The sequence below is a fragment of the Sebastes umbrosus genome, chromosome 14 (genome assembly GCF_015220745.1).
Source record: "Sebastes umbrosus isolate fSebUmb1 chromosome 14, fSebUmb1.pri, whole genome shotgun sequence".
Taxonomy (NCBI): domain Eukaryota; kingdom Metazoa; phylum Chordata; class Actinopteri; order Perciformes; family Sebastidae; genus Sebastes; species Sebastes umbrosus.
The window spans coordinates 16,721,341-16,736,788 of NC_051282.1; the positions used below are offsets into that span (position 1 = coordinate 16,721,341).

Here is a 15,448-nt window from a genome sequence, read left to right on the forward strand (position 1 = left end):
AATAAGTGGTTGCTAAGTTTGATCTTACATGGTAAAAAAGAACTCCCATCACATATCTTGCAATTTTGCATTCATCTCAACATTAGCAAAAGACTGCGCGTATATATATAACATAATTTAAGTCACTTCTTAAACTTTACAGACCTCCTTTCAATTCGGCACACATGTGATTCACATAGCAGCACATATTTTCATAAATAATCTGTCTTTTACCCAATGTCACTACCGTGTAGTTCAATGACAGAGATTGTGCAAACAACTAAGAAAACCGCTTCTTCTTTTTCATTTGATTAAAGATAATGTGTTATTTCTTTATGTTACGGCGTGTATGTCCTCTTGCAAAAGTGATACTGGTTGTATAAAGCTGTGTTTAAGTCACTACAGATAATAATGCACACAGTGCACTTTAGACTAAGCTACTGGAGTTACCCTGCACTATACTCATTTTTAACAGTCTATTCTGCACTTTTTAATAGTCGTGTATCTATTTCCATTATGTGCTAAACTTCTACTCCATTACACCTCAGAGGCAAATATTGTATAGTTTACTCCTCTACATTTATTTGACAGCTTTAATTACTTTATAGATTTATATTTTACATACATAAAACATACATTGATATATTATTGTAGATTAAGCTGCCCAGCAGTAAAGTATTTAAAATTTGCCATTTGCATTAATGTGCATGATGCATTTACTGGAATTACTCTAATTTTAATAACAAGCAGTGATGGAAGAAGTATTCAGATCCTTTGCTTCAGTAAATGTACTGAATGAATATGGTATGTAACTAAGTACATTTACACAAGTGCTGTACTTAAGTACATGTTTTTTAGGTACAATACTTTACTTGAGTAGCAGGACAGATAATAATGCACACAGTGCACTTTCATAGACTAAGCTACTGGAGTTACCCTGCACTATATTCAGTTATAACAGTCTCTTCTGCACCATATTCACTTTTTTAATAGTCGTGTATCACAGCTGTTACCCTGCACTAGATTCACTTTTAACAGTTTTCATCATCTCCTTGTATTGTTATATCTAGTATATTTTTTTTGTACTTTGTAATTTGCATTACTAACTTTTTTACTGCCTTTTTACTAACATGTTTTGCATTATGGAACTGTGATGCTGTAAACTTGAATTTCCCCCAGGATCAATAAAGTTACTATCTATCTATTTATCTATCTTAATGACTGCAAAGAGACACCAAGAGACACCAAATGACTACAAAGAGACACTTAACGACTACAGAGAAATGCAGAGACACAAAACAGCTACAAAGAGACATTAAACAACTACAAAGAGACATTAAATGACCACAAAGAGACACTTAACGACTACAAAGAAATGCAGAGACACAAAACAGCTACAAAGAGACACCAAATGACTACAAAGAGACACTTAACGACTACAAAGAGACATTAAACAACTACAAAGAGACACTAAATGACTACACAGAAATGCAGACACAAAACAGCTACAAGGAGACATTAAATGACTACAAAGAGACATTAAATGACTACAAAGAGACATTAAATGACTACAAAGAGACACCAAATGACTACAAGGAGACAGAGAAACAAAAAGCTACACACAACTACTGTTGGTGTGTTAAGCTGTCATTTGCTTGCTAGCAACCCAGCTAGCAGCGTCGGTTAGGATAACTATCACACATAAATACATATGGATAATATATTGTTTTTATCGTTTGTATTAAATACACTGATACAAGTGAGTCTCTAGAAGCTAGCTACACGAGTGTCATTGATTAAAACAGAAGTCCTCACCTCACTTCTTCCCAGTGTGTCTTGCTAATGTAGCTGCTCGGCTAGCAGGATGCTCCGAGCTGTCATGTGGATCTCTAGCTGGCTGGTTGAATGAGCTGAGCCACAGAGCTAACATCAGCTGTTTTCGTTGTTAGATAGTTGGTGGGAAGTCGGTGTGGACCGAAAGTTTGTAGAAAAACGCGACCCAATAAGGATCTAACACTTATAACTAACTGACTCAGTAAACTAACCAACCAGCTGACCTGCTCTCGCATGAACCAAGGACTATTGAAAGAGGATAGGACACGAGTCTGAGCTATGGGTATGACGCATGCGCAGTGTAAGGCAAGGCAAGGCAGCTTTATCTGTATAGCACATTTCAGCAACAGGGCAATTCAAAGTGCTTTACATGAACATTCAAGAACATTGTGACAAAGTGCAAAAGAACATTAAGACATAATTAAAGCAGTAATAAAAACAAGCTAAAAATAAAAGCTATAGGATAGAAGCTAAAATAGAGTATAACATAAGAGTAAAAGCTCTAGTGCAGTATAAGATCATTATCTGGTTTAATAAAAGGCAGCAGCAAACAGGGAAGTTTTAAGCTTTGATTTAAAAGAGTTGTAGTGGTCCTGCAGTTTTCTGGGAGCTTGTTCCAAATATTTGGTGCATAAAAACTGAACGCTGCTTCTGCATGTTTAGTTGTGACTCTGGGGACACTAAGCAGACCTGATCCAGATGACCTGAGAGGTCTGAATGGTTCATAACATAGCAAAAGATCAGAAATGTATTTTGGCCCTAAACCATTTAGTGCTTTGTAAACCAGCAGGAGTATTTTTGAAATAATTTCTCTGAGAGACAGAGAGCCAGTGTAGAGACCTCAGAACTGGACTGATATGATCCACTTTCTTGGTCTTAGTGAGGACTCTAGCAGCAGCAGGTTCTGAATCAGCTGGTGTCTGATCCATTTTTTAGGAAGACTAGAAAAGACGCCGTTACAGTAGTCAAGTATGCTGAAGATAAATGCATGGACTAGTTTTTCCAAATCCTGCTGAGACATCAGTCCTCTAATTCTTGCTATATTCTTCAGATGATAGAAGGCTGTCTTTGTAATTGTCATATGGCTGTTAAAGTTCAGGTCAGAGTCCATGACTACACCAAGATTTCTGGCTTGGTCCGAGCTTTTTAACATCACAGATTATAGATGAGCACTGACCTTTAACTGAAGCTGCGGTCGTGCGTTTTGATTGGCTCAATTTCGGCAAGTGCAGACCAGATTCTACTGCGCATGTGTGGTACCCCCAAAACTATGACGTAGCAATGACGCTGGTCCTTACCTTGATTCATGAACACACGTCGTTACCAAGTTACCGCTCACATAAACTCCCACTTCCGGTGCTAGCCTTCAAAATAAAACTCTATCTTAGCGGTTGCTATAAAAAAAAGCTTTTATTGTGATAGGTAAAATGGAGTTATTATTGTGTTAACTTGATGCATACATTACTTGCTCGGTCAGTTGTTGTTGTTGTTGGTGCGGGGGGAACAAATCACGAGGTCCAATCATTTTCAGATTTTGGGATCATAATATGTTGACACTGCTGACTAATTTTAGCATAATTAATTCAACATTATATGATTACACTTTGACTACACATCAGCAAAACCCGCCCCTCCGTGCTGCTAAGGTTATGAAAACGACCAACCCCATAACCACTAGGCATTTGGAGAGTTTAACCTCTGGCGTCATCTAGTGACAGAAACACATTACTGCAGATAAACAGTTTTTATTTTTATGCATAAATAATATGCCCAGCCCAAACAGGCTTACTGTACAAGACACCATTATTTAGAAAATTAAGAAAAAACACAGAAACCAGAGTAGCAACATAAATTAAAAATAATACTAAATAAATAAACCATCCGGATGTTTTTTTTCCAAGCTTGAGAAACAAAAGTAGCCAATTTATAAGCATTAAAATTAAATAGCTATTACATTCTGTCATTGTCAGTGCACCAAAACATTTATGGATTTTGAACAGACATTTCATTTCAATCAAAATTCTTAATTCATCACAGTATATCGAAGAAAGGATATCAAAGAAAATGTGATTCATTTTCAACTTCTCCTAATTCGCATTATTCAAACAACCTGTTGTCCTCCTGGATGTTTTTAAATCTGCCAACTTCAAGGGCCAGAGGAGAGATTCCCGTTCTTAGCTGTGCAACTCAAGACCTTTGACTCCTCGATAAATTTGCTTCAGAACATACAGTAAGATTCAGTGTCATAATTGTGCTTGATTTGAATATACTGTATTACTGTAATACTGTATTTTTCTTCAAATCCAGCAAGTAGCTTTCTCCTAATTGTGTTCACTCTGCATGATAAATTATTACAATATACATGTATTGCAATTCAACTGCTTCAAAAACAGCATGAAGCTCTGTAGCCCATGGAGAATTGTGTGATTTACTCCAAAGAAAAACCTTCTTATTGACCCTGTATTCTGACGTATTAAGCAAACGATTCCACAGTCTTATCATGTCACATTTCCGCGTTATTGATCCAGGAATCCAACTCATATCATCCTGAGAAGCCAAAGTAGGAGGAAACGTATGAACACCTAAAAAACAGCATGCAGCTCTTTTCTGTACGGAATCTCTGGATAAAAAAAAACAAAAAAAACTTTTAGTTTTTAAAATTGTATTTATTTATTTATGCAAGAGAAATGGCAGACTGAATTATACATACATAATAATGAAGATCATACAGATTGTACAGAATGTATTGTGCATAACAGTTTTTTGCTCTACTTATATTTTTATATGACAGTGATTGCAACTCTTGAATTAAAATGGTAATTACATTTTTTATTTACATTTATCATCAGGTAAAGTGCTAAGTGGCAATATCGTTTTGAATCAGATTAGCGATACATTGGTTTATGTCATGAGAATTACAGCTGATTAAAACTTCCTCAAAGATAGATTGTAATGATGTTTGATGCTGAACAGTGAGCCGTAAGCAAAGTTTAAATGGATCTCATATCTGATCATACTGTCAGAGTTGGTATTGTCTCTGAGCACTACTGTATTGCATTAGAACTTTCCTCTTCCACTTTTTCTTTTTCATCCACTTCATCAACTGGAATTTCCATTTCTGTTTCTCCGAGTTTCTTCATCTCACTCTCTGGATAAAATAGCGTCTCCAGGACAGCTTTGTTTTGCTTTGATGTCAGCTGACCTTTGTCAAGGAAGTCATGGATCTTCTGCCATGAGTCAATCTCTGAACGCCAGAGTGCAGCTCTGGCTCTGATGAACTGAGAGAATTCAGTCTCGCTGCCTTTGGCCAGACTGATGCTATCTTTACAGATGAAGAAGACATCCATGCCGAGGAAGAGAGCGTTGAGCCCGATGAGACCGGCTCTGGCTGACTTGGAGAAGGCGAGAGGCGCTTTGGCTGCTGCCTGACCAATATCTGGGATATCTGCCGCCACCCTGGGCACGTTACGTAATGCTTTTCCTTCCTGCAATGCCACTTTGCCAGCACTTACAGCCAGCTCCTCAGTTTTTAACAATTTAGCAGCTGAGGCAAAATCAACAAGCCCATCAATACCCTTCCCAACAACACAAACTTTACTAAGCACCTTGCCTACTCCCACAGCCACATCTATCTGGCTCGTTTCCCTTTTGGTGACCTCCTCCAGACAGTCCTGGAGACACTGCACATCCTCCATGAAGCTCTGGAAGGTCTCACTGGCTTCCTTTTGATGTTTACGGTTCACGCCAACCTCTGTGGCGGTGGTGACGATACTGTTGACTCCGCTGGTAATTCCCAGCCCCACCCCAGTCATTGTCAGAACTAGAGACGCTCCAGCTGTTACAGGAATTAATGCCAAACCAACGATGGAAAGCACACCTCCAGCTGCCCCCACCGAGCTGCCTGCCACACTGGAGATCTTTGCCCCCTTATTCATCCTGTCCAGCTGAACAGCATTCTCCTCCAGGTCTTCTAGAAACTGCAGCATCCTGGGCTTTCGCTCGCTGAACTCACTGATGAAGCCAGAACATGGTTCCTCCTGAAACAGGAACACCGTCCGGAAGCTCTGTTTCATCCTGATGAAGAGAAAAGAGGAAATTAAGAAAGACTAAATAAGATGACACATCTCAAAAGGGTAATATGTAACTTTAAAATTCTGTATGAAAATATTAGATTTGGGATCTGATTTTCTTTTTAGGATCCATATAAAACTGAAATAAACAGTAGTGACTACAATATTTGATCAAAATAAATTAACAATTATAGGTAACATTTCGATTTTCAGGTCTGCAAATTTCATGGTAATTAGGTGATAATTAGCTAGTAATATTTGGAAATTCTTTGTAATTATTGCCAAATTACTCCAATATTTACCCTAAAATAAATACTTAACAATTGTATGCTAAAATATCATATCATTGTTAAAATAGGGCCCTGCTGTGCGCTGCTCTTCATCGGAGGTGGAAAACCAAAACTAATAGAAGACACTTCTGATCAGGAACAAATCTCACCATTGTGTGACTTATTGTCTACACAAATGTAACCTGGTAGCTAATGTCATGATTCAGAGAGTTTTTTAAGATATTTCATATAAGTTATTTGCTAATTATTATATATTTATCAGCAGACATGGAAATAAAGCATATCAATTAACTTTGTATTCTTTTCCTGGAAATGTAATAAATACATTACCAGCCATTGGGAAATAGCGGAATATAATAATTAAATAATGTTGATAATGAAGCCATTTTTGATACATTTTTAGGTCAATATTGGGGCAATTTGGCAGTAATTCCAAAGAACTTTCAAATAGCTTACTTGCTAATTATCACCCTAATTACCATGAAATTTGCAGACCTGTAAAATGAGGTATTATCCACTCAATTCTGAGTCCTTATAGAAATCATGGAAAATCAGGTTTATGTCATTTGAGTTATGAATTATAATAATTTTGCCTCTAATTTCCTTTAGATGCAGTAAATTGAGTCTACAGCCATGCTGCCGTGTCTCCAGCTCCTCTTCAATTTTCTATGTTATATTTTGTTATTTATTTTTGGTGTGTGATTTTCTTTTTATACATATTTGCATTTTATTTTCATTGCCAACAGCTGCTTCTTTGATATTTGGGGCCAATAAACATAAATGGTTAACGCTTACCTGATTTCATCAAGCTGATTAATGTGATGAAGCATCCTTTGTATCTCATCTTCAGACAAATCCACATCGAGGTCTACCAGAGTTTCATCGTTCATATTCAGGCAAAAGTCACTGAAGGAGCTGTGAAAGACACAAATGATTTTATTTATATTAGATGTCTATTTTGCAAAGTGTGCATATTATGTTGATGAAATGTCTCTTTACCTTTTCTCTAACTTCTCACAGATTTTCTGGGTGGTCTGGATGTATCTGTCCAGCTGATATGACAGCACTTCCACATTCTGAAGTTTGGGAAGGAAGAAGACACTTGTATCTCTTTTAAACTCGAGGAGGAGATGGCAGATTTTCCGTGCAGCAGTGATGACAACCTGAACTTGTTCGAGGCTGATCCCTTTCGGCAAATGTAACGCCTGGTTCTCCTCCATGAACACATGGAGTGAGGTGACCGCCAGATTCTCTACTGCATCCAGGAAGCAGTGGAGCTTCTCCAGGCCTCTCAGAGTGTCCTTCAGTACAGCAGCCAGCTCCTTCTCCAGCTCTGCACGTCTGCTGTCTGCAGTCACCTGGGTGAACTTGCTCTTCATATATTCCAAAAAGGCCTTACCTCTGTTCTCTGACTGGGTAAAATGGCCAATGCTTAAGTCGATGCTGTCAGCCCTTTCTTTGATGTCCACCATCATGTTCAACTCTGTCTCCCTCCCAAGCATCCATTTAGGGCTCCTCTCACAGAACTCTCTCACTGTGTCGATGTAGATGAGGGTATCTGCGGTGTAGCAGCACAAGGCCTCCTGTAGTTCTTTTCTGAAAAATAAAACATCATCCAGTTCATGAGATTTCAAAACAAATTCAAACTGAACTGTTGTTGTGGAGTGGCAGGAAGCTGCGTCAGACAGCCTCTCTTCATCTTCATCACAGTAAACTAAATAATTATAATAATACTAGTCCCATATTGTAAAAAGTGAGATTTTCATGTGTTTTTTTTAATTATAAATCAGGTGTAGGTGCTATATAAATACTGTGAAAGTATCAAAATGCTAAATCCATGGACAGAGGGTAATGTTCAGGCAGACAGTGACAGGAAAATAAAGTTTTTTTTAACATTACAGAATGTAAACAAGTTCTAGAAGAAATACAAAATACAAGTATGAATCTGAAAATGAGCATCATATGGGACCTTTAAGTTGATCTACAGTTTTTGAATTGACAAAAGCACCTGAGATTTCTGCTTCACCTGGAAAATATCAATGAAAGAACAACAAAACGACCACAAAGAGACACTAAATGAGACTAATAAGTACAATAAATAACTACAAAGAGACACTAAACGACTATGAAGAAATGCAGAGACACCAAACAGCTACAAAGAGACACTAAACTACAACAAAACGACTATAAAGAGACACTAAAGACTACAAAAAGACATCAAATGACTGCAAAGAGACAGAGACACAAAGAACTAGAGACTAAAAAAGACAACACAACATGCAGAGACATGCAACAGCTACAAAGAGACACGAAACAACTACAAGGAGACACCACATGACTACAAACTAACAAACTAATTGTCACACATATAGTTAGTATGTATGTATGTATGTATATATGTATGTATGTATGTTTGTTTGTATGACTAAAACATAACCAGAAGGCCTCTTATATATAGAGGCCTATATCATCTACATACATCAGTGGTTCCCAACTTGGGGGTCAGGACCCCTCCAATAAGTCCCAAAAGATGAATCTGAGGGGTTGTAGGATGATCGGATGGCAAAGCATAAAGAATACTTATACTTTGCAATTAACATTTTTTTTCACATGCTCCTCTAATCTTGTGAAATAGGCTAATAGCTATAAAGACTATGATACTATTCAGATAAAACAGGACAAAAGTCATAATACACAGGCATTTTTTGTTTGTCGTTGCATTTACACGATTTGACCAGCAGATGTCGCCAGAGCACAAATGGTTTATCAGTTAAATTCAAGGTTTTCTTTTCCAATAATATTCTACTTATTCTTTTAGGCACAATAATCTGCAATAGCCTATAATATATTTTAAATTATTTTACAGTGATGATTAATACAAGAGGTTGACATACCAAAAGCCAAGAGGTTAGTACTTCTGTATGTGTTGCCTTTGTTTATAGGATACATTACTTTCTACATTTATTTAACCCTAAAAAACAACCTCTCATAAGGATGTAATTTAGGGTTAAAACCCACTCAAATCTCGGATTTATTTAACATCTTCATAACACTCTGTGTATTGGAGTTTCAAAGATCTGTCTCCTAATAATACACATATTTTTACTTTATTTGACACTCTGCTGTTACTACAGGCTTTTCTCTCTTATTCTGTGCAAAAGTACTTCAAAGATTTAAGCTCTTTACCTTGCAGCAGACATGTTTGTCCTCTCCATATGGTGTCTCCAGTTCCTTATCAGGTCCTCGTGTTATTATTAGGTCTACCTGCGTGGTTTAAATAAAAATAAAATAAAGATTGGACATCTGATTGTTTCTTATAGAGACAACCAACTCATATGTTGGCTGAATCTGCCAAGACTTTTGTTGACAAAACTTCGACAGTGGGCGCAGTTTGGTTTCATTTTCCTTTCTCCACATCAGCAAGTCGAACCACCACCACACCCACCTAACTTGTTTTTCTTTATTTCACGACGCTCAAACAAAGAGCGCTTCACAGAGTCAGCAGGAAGCCAGCTGATTTCCTGATGCTGCCTTCATAGGCTGTCGGAAGTATAATTTGACATGGCCCAAAGCAATGATAGAAGTGATTGTTACTTCTGTAGAGGAAATGTTCACTTCCTGGCAGCAGGTTAAGAAAGGCTGGGACCAGTGGTGGAATGTAACTAAGTACATTTACTCAAGTACTGTTCTTAAGTACAATTTCCACATAGGCCTACATATATGTTAGTTCTAGCCTACTTGAGTATTTCCACTTTATGCTACTTTATATGCTACTGCACTATATTTCAGAGGGAAGACCTTTTAATGTACCTGTTAGAGCAGGGCAACCTGATGCTTTGATTATTTTGAAAATCCAGAAATGATACCCCATCAAATTCTCAGCATCTGTGCTCAATGTTTACTCATTTATTTATTTATATATTATTATTATTTATATAATATTATTATATATTATTATATAACCGCCCACCCTCCCCGGACACCCAAAAAGTAATTAAACGAATAGATAAATTATAATTAAAATAGCAATAACAATAATAATAATAATAATAATAAATAGTAGTAAATTATAATTAAAAAAAAAAAAAAAATATATATATATATATATATATATATATATATATATATATATATATATATATATATATAAATGTAGAAAAGCAGTGTCTTTCGGTGTAAAAAAAAACATAGATAAAGTTTAAAGTTATAGTTAAAAGTAATATAAATTAAAATAAGTAGGCGCTCTAATGTAAAATAAACTGTAATGATGCCTTCAGGGTTCAGTTTACAGAAGTCCTGTGTAACAGCACCATCCAGTGGTGTAGGGCAGGCATCTTTCAATCTAAACTTTTCTATTTTTGGTTTGTTAGTAAAATGAAGTAGTAATGAGTAATAATCATTGAAATGGCTTCTAAAACATGTTTGGATGGATGTAGGCTAATAGATCAAACACTGCAGTTAAACCTGGAGGGAACAGACGGCTGACTTTGTAACCTTAGATGACCCATGATGCACGGCAAATGGCAGTGGTCATGTTCAGACCTGAAAAAAACAAACCTTTTACTTTTTAAAATTGTATTTATTTTTGTGCAAGAGAAATGGCAGACTGAATTATACAAACATAATAATGAAGATCATACAGATTGTACAGAATGTATTGCGCATAACATTTTTTGCTCTAATTATATTTTTATATGACAGTGATTGCAACTCTAGGATTAAAATAGTAATTATATTTTTCAGTTACATTTATCATCAGGTAAAGTGCTAAATGACAGTGTGTTATGTTTTGAATCAGGTTTAGCGATACATTGGTTTATGCCGTGAGAATTACAGCTGATTAAAACTTCCTCAAAGATAGATTGTAATGATGTTTGATGCTGAACAGTGAGCCGTAAGCAAAGTTTAAATGGATCTCATATCTGATCATAGTGTCAGAGTTGGTATTGTCTCTGAGCACTACTGTATTACACAAGAACTTTCCTCTTTCACTTTTCATCCACTTCATCAAATGGAATTCCCATTTTTGTTTCTCCGAGTTGCTTCATCTCTCTCTCTGGATAAAATGGCGTCTCCAGGTCAGCTTTATTTTTCTTTGATGTCAGCTGACCTTCACAAAGGAAGTCATGGATCTTCTGCCATGAGTCCATCTCTGAACGCCAGAGTGCAGCTCTGGCTCTGATGAACTGAGAGACTTCAGTCTCGCTGCCTTTGGCCAGACTGATGCTGTCTTTACAGATGAAGACGACATCCATGCCGAGGAAGAGAGCGTTGAGCCCGATGAAACCGGCTCTGGCTGAGTTGGAGAGGGCAAGAGGCCCTTTGACTGCTGCCTGACCAATATCTGGGATATCTGCCGCCATCCTGGGCACGTTACGTAATGCTTTTCCTTCCTGCACTGCCACTCTGCCAGCACTTACAGCCAGCTCCTCAGTTTTTAACAACTTAACAGCTGAGGCAGCATCAACAAGCCCATCAATACCCTTCCCAATAGCACAAACTTTACCAAGCACCTTGCCCACTCCAACAACCACATCTATCTGGCTCGTTTCCCTTTTGGTGACCTCCTCCAGACAATCCTGGAGACACTGCACATCCTCCATGAAGCTCTGGAAGGTCTCACTGGCTTTCTTTTGATGTTTACAGTTCACGCCAACCTCTGTGGCGGTGGTGACGACACTGTTGACTCCGCTGGTAATTCCCAGCCCCACCCCAGTCATTGTCAGAACTAGAGACGCTCCAGCTGTTACAGGAATTAATGCCAAACCAATGATGGAAAGCACACCTCCAGCTAACCCCACCGAGCTGCCTGCCACACTGGAGATCTTTGCCCCCTTATTCATCCTGTCTAGCTGAACAGCATTCTCCTCCAGGTCTACTAGAAACTTCAGCATCCTGGGCTTTCGCTCGCTGAACTCACTGATGAAGCCAGAACATGGTTCCTCCTGAAACAGGAACACTGTCCTGAAGCTCTGGTTCACCCTGATGAAGAGAAATTAAGAAAGACTAAATAAGATGACACATCTCAAAATGTTAATATGTGACTTTAAAATTTTGTATGAAAATATTAGATTTGGGATCTGGTTTTCTTTTTTGGATCCACATAAAACTGAAATAAGCAGAAGGGCTACAATATTCCATGAAATAAATTACAAATTATACTGAGGTATAAACAACTGGACAAGAACCATAACCCAAGGATCCACTCATTTCTGAGAGCTTATCGAAATCATGGAAAATCAGGTTTATGTCATTTGAGTTATGAATTATAATAATTTTGCCTGTAATTTCTTTTATTTGCAGTAAATTGAGTCTACAGCCATGCTGCCGTGTCTCCAGCTCCTCAACTTTGCATTTTATCTTGTTCTATTTTGTTGTCTATTTTTGGTGCATGATTTTCTTTTAATACATATTTGTATTTTATTTTCATTGCCAACGGCTCCTTCTTTGACATTTGGGGCCAATAAACAATATAACCAATATAGATGGTTAACGCTTACCTGATTTCATCAAGCTGATTAATGTGATGAAGCATCCTTTGTATGTCATCTTCAGACAAATCCACATCGAGGTCTACCAGAGTTTTGGTGTTCATATTCAGGAAAAAGTCACTGAAGGAGCTGTGAAAGACACAAATGATTTTTTTTTATATTAGAAGTCTATTTTGCAAAATGTGCATATTGTTTTGATGAAATGTCTCTTTACCTTTTCTCTAACTTCTCACAGATTTTCTGGGTGGTCTGGATGTATCTGTCCAGCTGATATGACAGCACTTCCACATTCTGAAGTTTGGGAAGGAAGAAGACACTTGCATCTCTTTTAAACTTGAGGAGGAGATGGCAGATTTCCCGTGCAGCAGTGATGACAACCTGAACTTGTTCGAGGCTGATCCCTTCTGGCAAATGTAACCCCTGGTTCTCCTCCATGAACACATGGAGTGAGGTGACCGCCAGATTCTCTACTGCATCCAGGAAGCTGTGGAGCTTCTCCAGGCCTCTCAGAGTGTCCTTCAGCACAGCAGCCAGCTCCTTCTCCAGCTCTGCACGTCTGCTGTCTGCAGTCACCTTGCTCTTCATATATTCCCAAATTGCATTACCCCTCTTACCTCTGTTCTCTGACTGGGTAACATGGCCGATGCTTAGGCCGATGCTGTCAGCCCTATCTTTGATGTCCACCATCATGTGCAACTCTTTCTCCCTCCCAAGCATCCATTTAGGGCTCCTCTCACAGAACTCTCTCACTGTGTCGATGTAGATGAGGGTATCTGCGGTGTAGCAGCACAAGGCCTCCTGTAGTTCTTTTCTGAAACACAAAACATCATCCAGTTTGTGAGATTTCAAAACAAATTCAAACTGAACTGTTGTTGTAGAGTGGCAGGAAGCTGCGTCAGACAGCCTCATTTCATCAAAATATCAATGAAAGAACAACAAAACGACCACAAAGAGACACTAAATGAGACACTAATAAGTACAATAAATAACTACAAAGAGACACTAAACGATTACAAAGAAATGCAGAGACACCAAACAGCTACAAAGTGACACTAAACTGCAATAAAACAACTACAAAGAGACAAAAAGACAACAAAATGACTACAGAGACACTAAATGAATTCAAACTAACATAAACTAATTGTCACACATATAGTATGCATGTATGTATGAATGTATGTATGTATGCCTGTATGACTAAAACATAACCAGAAGGCCCTCTTATATATAGAGAGCCCTATATTGTCTACATAGATCAGTGGTTCCCTACTTGGGTCCAATGGGTCCCAAAAGATGAATCTGAGGGGTTGTAGGATGATCGGATGGCAAAGCATAAAGAATACTTATACTTTGCAATTAACATTTTTTTTCACATGCTCCTCTAATCTTGTTAAATAGGCTAATGGATATAAAGACTATGATACTATTCAGATAAAACAGGACAAAAGTCATAATGCACAGGCATTTTTTGTTTGTCATTGCATTTACAGGATTTGACCAGCAGATATCACCAGAGCACAAATGGTTTATCAGTTTACAAGTTCAAGGTTTTTTTTCCAACAATATTCCACTTTTTCTTTTAGGCACAATAATCTGCAATAGCCTATAACATATTTTAAATTATTTTACAGTGATGATTAATACAAGAGGTTGACATACCAAAAGCCAAGAGGTTTGTACTTCTCTATTTGTTACCTTTGTTTATAGGATACATTACTTTCTATATTTATTTAACACTAACAAACAACCTCACATAAGGATGTAATTTAGGGTTAAAACCCACTCAAATCTCAGATTTATTTAACATCTTCATAACACACTGTGTATTGGAGTTTCAAAGATCTGTCTCCTAATAATACCCATACTTTTACTTTATTTGACACTCTGCTGTTACTACAGGCTTTTCTCTCTTATTCTGTGCAAAAATACTTCAAAGATTTAAGCTTTTTACCTTGCAGCAGACATGTTTGTCCTCTCCATATGCTGTCTCCAGTTCCTTATCAGGGCCTCGTCTTATTATTAGGTCTACCTGCGTGGTTAAAATAAAAATAAATCAAGATTGGACATCTGATTGTTTCATATAGAGACAACCAACTCATGTGTTGGCTGAATCTGCTAAAATCACCAGTTTAGTTCAACTGTTCAGGTAGTTTGTTGACAAAACTTCAACAGTTGTGGCAGTTTGGTTTCATTTTCCTTTCTCCACATCAGCAGGTTGAACCACCACCACACCCAACTATTTTTTTACGAGACTGAACCAATGAGTTCTGAACAGACTCAGCAGCACACCTTGGATGTATTAGCAGCACTCCTAAAAGGTGACAAATGCACTAGATACTTTTTTTTATTTAGAAAAGATAAATAAAATTAACAATGCAGTTTGTGAAGATGAAAAAGACATTTCGCTATATGTAGCTAATTTCTATCAGAAGTTATATGCTACTGAGACTGAAAATGTAGATAATATAAATAAGTTTCTGAAAGACATAGAAAAGAGCATTAAAGGCATTGATGACAGTTTTAAATTGATTTGCGACCAGAAAATTAGTTTAACAGAGGAACTGTTTATTCTATTTTTTATTTTTTTTATTGTATTTGTTTTATTGTACCCCTGGCAAGAACAGTTTTCAATGTACATATTGTTATTGTACTTATATTTTGTTAATAAAAAAAAAAAACGGTAAAAAAAATAAATAAAACAAATTAGCAGCACACCTGCTGATTTCCTGATGCTGCCTTCAGAGGTTGTCGGAAATTGAATTGTTCCTTGACATGGCCCAAAGCA

The 15,448-nt window shown here is 37.3% G+C and overlaps 3 protein-coding genes across 6 annotated transcripts in view; all 3 read right to left on the minus strand.

Moving 5' to 3' along the window:
* tmem104 (transmembrane protein 104) overlaps positions 1 to 2,073 on the minus strand; it is a 64,376-nt gene extending 62,303 nt beyond the window's left edge. Inside the window, exon 1 of one of the 2 annotated variants that reach the window (XM_037792183.1) lies at positions 1,795 to 2,073. The gene's annotated coding sequence lies outside the window, so the exon portion shown is untranslated. The remainder of the gene's footprint in view (positions 1 to 1,794) is intronic. The other variant, XM_037792184.1, reaches the window with a different exon arrangement.
* A 2,390-nt stretch (positions 2,074 to 4,463) lies between these two features.
* On the minus strand, positions 4,464 to 9,721 carry LOC119501447. 3 transcript variants are annotated; one of them, XM_037791811.1, is made up of 5 exons: positions 9,618 to 9,715; positions 9,359 to 9,436; positions 7,172 to 7,768; positions 6,968 to 7,087; positions 4,464 to 5,886 (listed from the first exon to the last, which is right to left on the minus strand). In XM_037791811.1, the coding sequence occupies exons 2-5, from the start codon at positions 9,385 to 9,387 to the stop codon at positions 4,857 to 4,859; spliced, it is 1,776 nt and encodes a 591-aa protein (XP_037647739.1). In that variant the 5' UTR covers positions 9,388 to 9,436; positions 9,618 to 9,715; the 3' UTR covers positions 4,464 to 4,856. The 3 variants fall into 3 exon arrangements, with proteins under 3 accessions (XP_037647739.1, XP_037647740.1, XP_037647741.1); XM_037791812.1 differs by having other exon boundaries at positions 9,359 to 9,432; positions 9,618 to 9,635; XM_037791813.1 differs by lacking the exon at positions 9,359 to 9,436 and having other exon boundaries at positions 9,618 to 9,721.
* A 1,014-nt stretch (positions 9,722 to 10,735) lies between these two features.
* Positions 10,736 to 14,846, minus strand: LOC119501449. Its single transcript, XM_037791815.1, has 4 exons — positions 14,615 to 14,846; positions 12,878 to 13,474; positions 12,673 to 12,792; positions 10,736 to 12,154 (listed from the first exon to the last, which is right to left on the minus strand). The coding sequence occupies exons 1-4, from the start codon at positions 14,641 to 14,643 to the stop codon at positions 11,161 to 11,163; spliced, it is 1,740 nt and encodes a 579-aa protein (XP_037647743.1). The 5' UTR covers positions 14,644 to 14,846; the 3' UTR covers positions 10,736 to 11,160.
* Positions 14,847 to 15,448: the final 602 nt, after the last annotated feature.